The 494-nt window shown below is 68.0% G+C and overlaps 1 protein-coding gene across 1 annotated transcript in view; it reads right to left on the bottom strand.

The window, feature by feature from the left end:
- The window catches only part of DCST1 (DC-STAMP domain containing 1), a 7,724-nt gene that overhangs the window by 3,663 nt on the left and 3,567 nt on the right, over positions 1-494 (bottom strand). The window contains exons 12-13 of the mRNA XM_019474122.1: positions 351-477; positions 3-113 (exon numbers count right to left, since the gene is read on the bottom strand). Coding sequence (XP_019329667.1) covers positions 3-113; positions 351-477 — 238 coding nt within the window. The remainder of the gene's footprint in view (positions 1-2; positions 114-350; positions 478-494) is intronic.

Here is a 494-nt window from a genome sequence, read left to right as displayed (position 1 = left end):
GCGCAGGCGGTATGTGTAGCCCTGGGCCAGGCAGAGCAGCGCCAGCACGGCCAGGGGCAGGCAGCTGCCCACGTATTGCTGCCTTGCCTCGTCATGCCCTGGGGGCAGGCAGGCTGGGGACAAAGTGGACCGAGCCCCTTATTGAGGGCCCCCATGGTGCTCCGCAGGAGCCGAGCCATCAGGGACGTGCCTGTCACCTGCACAGCCAAGTGGTGGCTGCCTGTGGGACGGGAGCACATGGGGGGGGCTGCAGAGCTGGGGAGGCAGGTGGAGGGTAGGGGAGGACCCTTGCATTGCTGCGGGGCACGGGCTGGAGGCTGCCCCCCGGCACCGTGGGGCTGGGAGCTCACTGTGGAAGGAGTACTGCACGAAGGAGTGCTGCTGGATGATGCTGAGCATGGTGAAGAGCACGTGGTCGAGGCCACAGGCGAGGAGGAGGAGGAGCAGCGGCGGGATGCACTCCAGCAGCTCCAGCACCTGTGGGGAGTGGGGTC

This window comes from Aptenodytes forsteri, unplaced genomic scaffold (genome assembly GCF_000699145.1).
Source record: "Aptenodytes forsteri isolate BGI_AS27 unplaced genomic scaffold, ASM69914v1 Scaffold617, whole genome shotgun sequence".
Taxonomy (NCBI): domain Eukaryota; kingdom Metazoa; phylum Chordata; class Aves; order Sphenisciformes; family Spheniscidae; genus Aptenodytes; species Aptenodytes forsteri.
The sequence above is the reverse complement of the archived record's forward strand: the minus strand, read 5'-3'. Positions and strand labels throughout refer to the sequence as shown.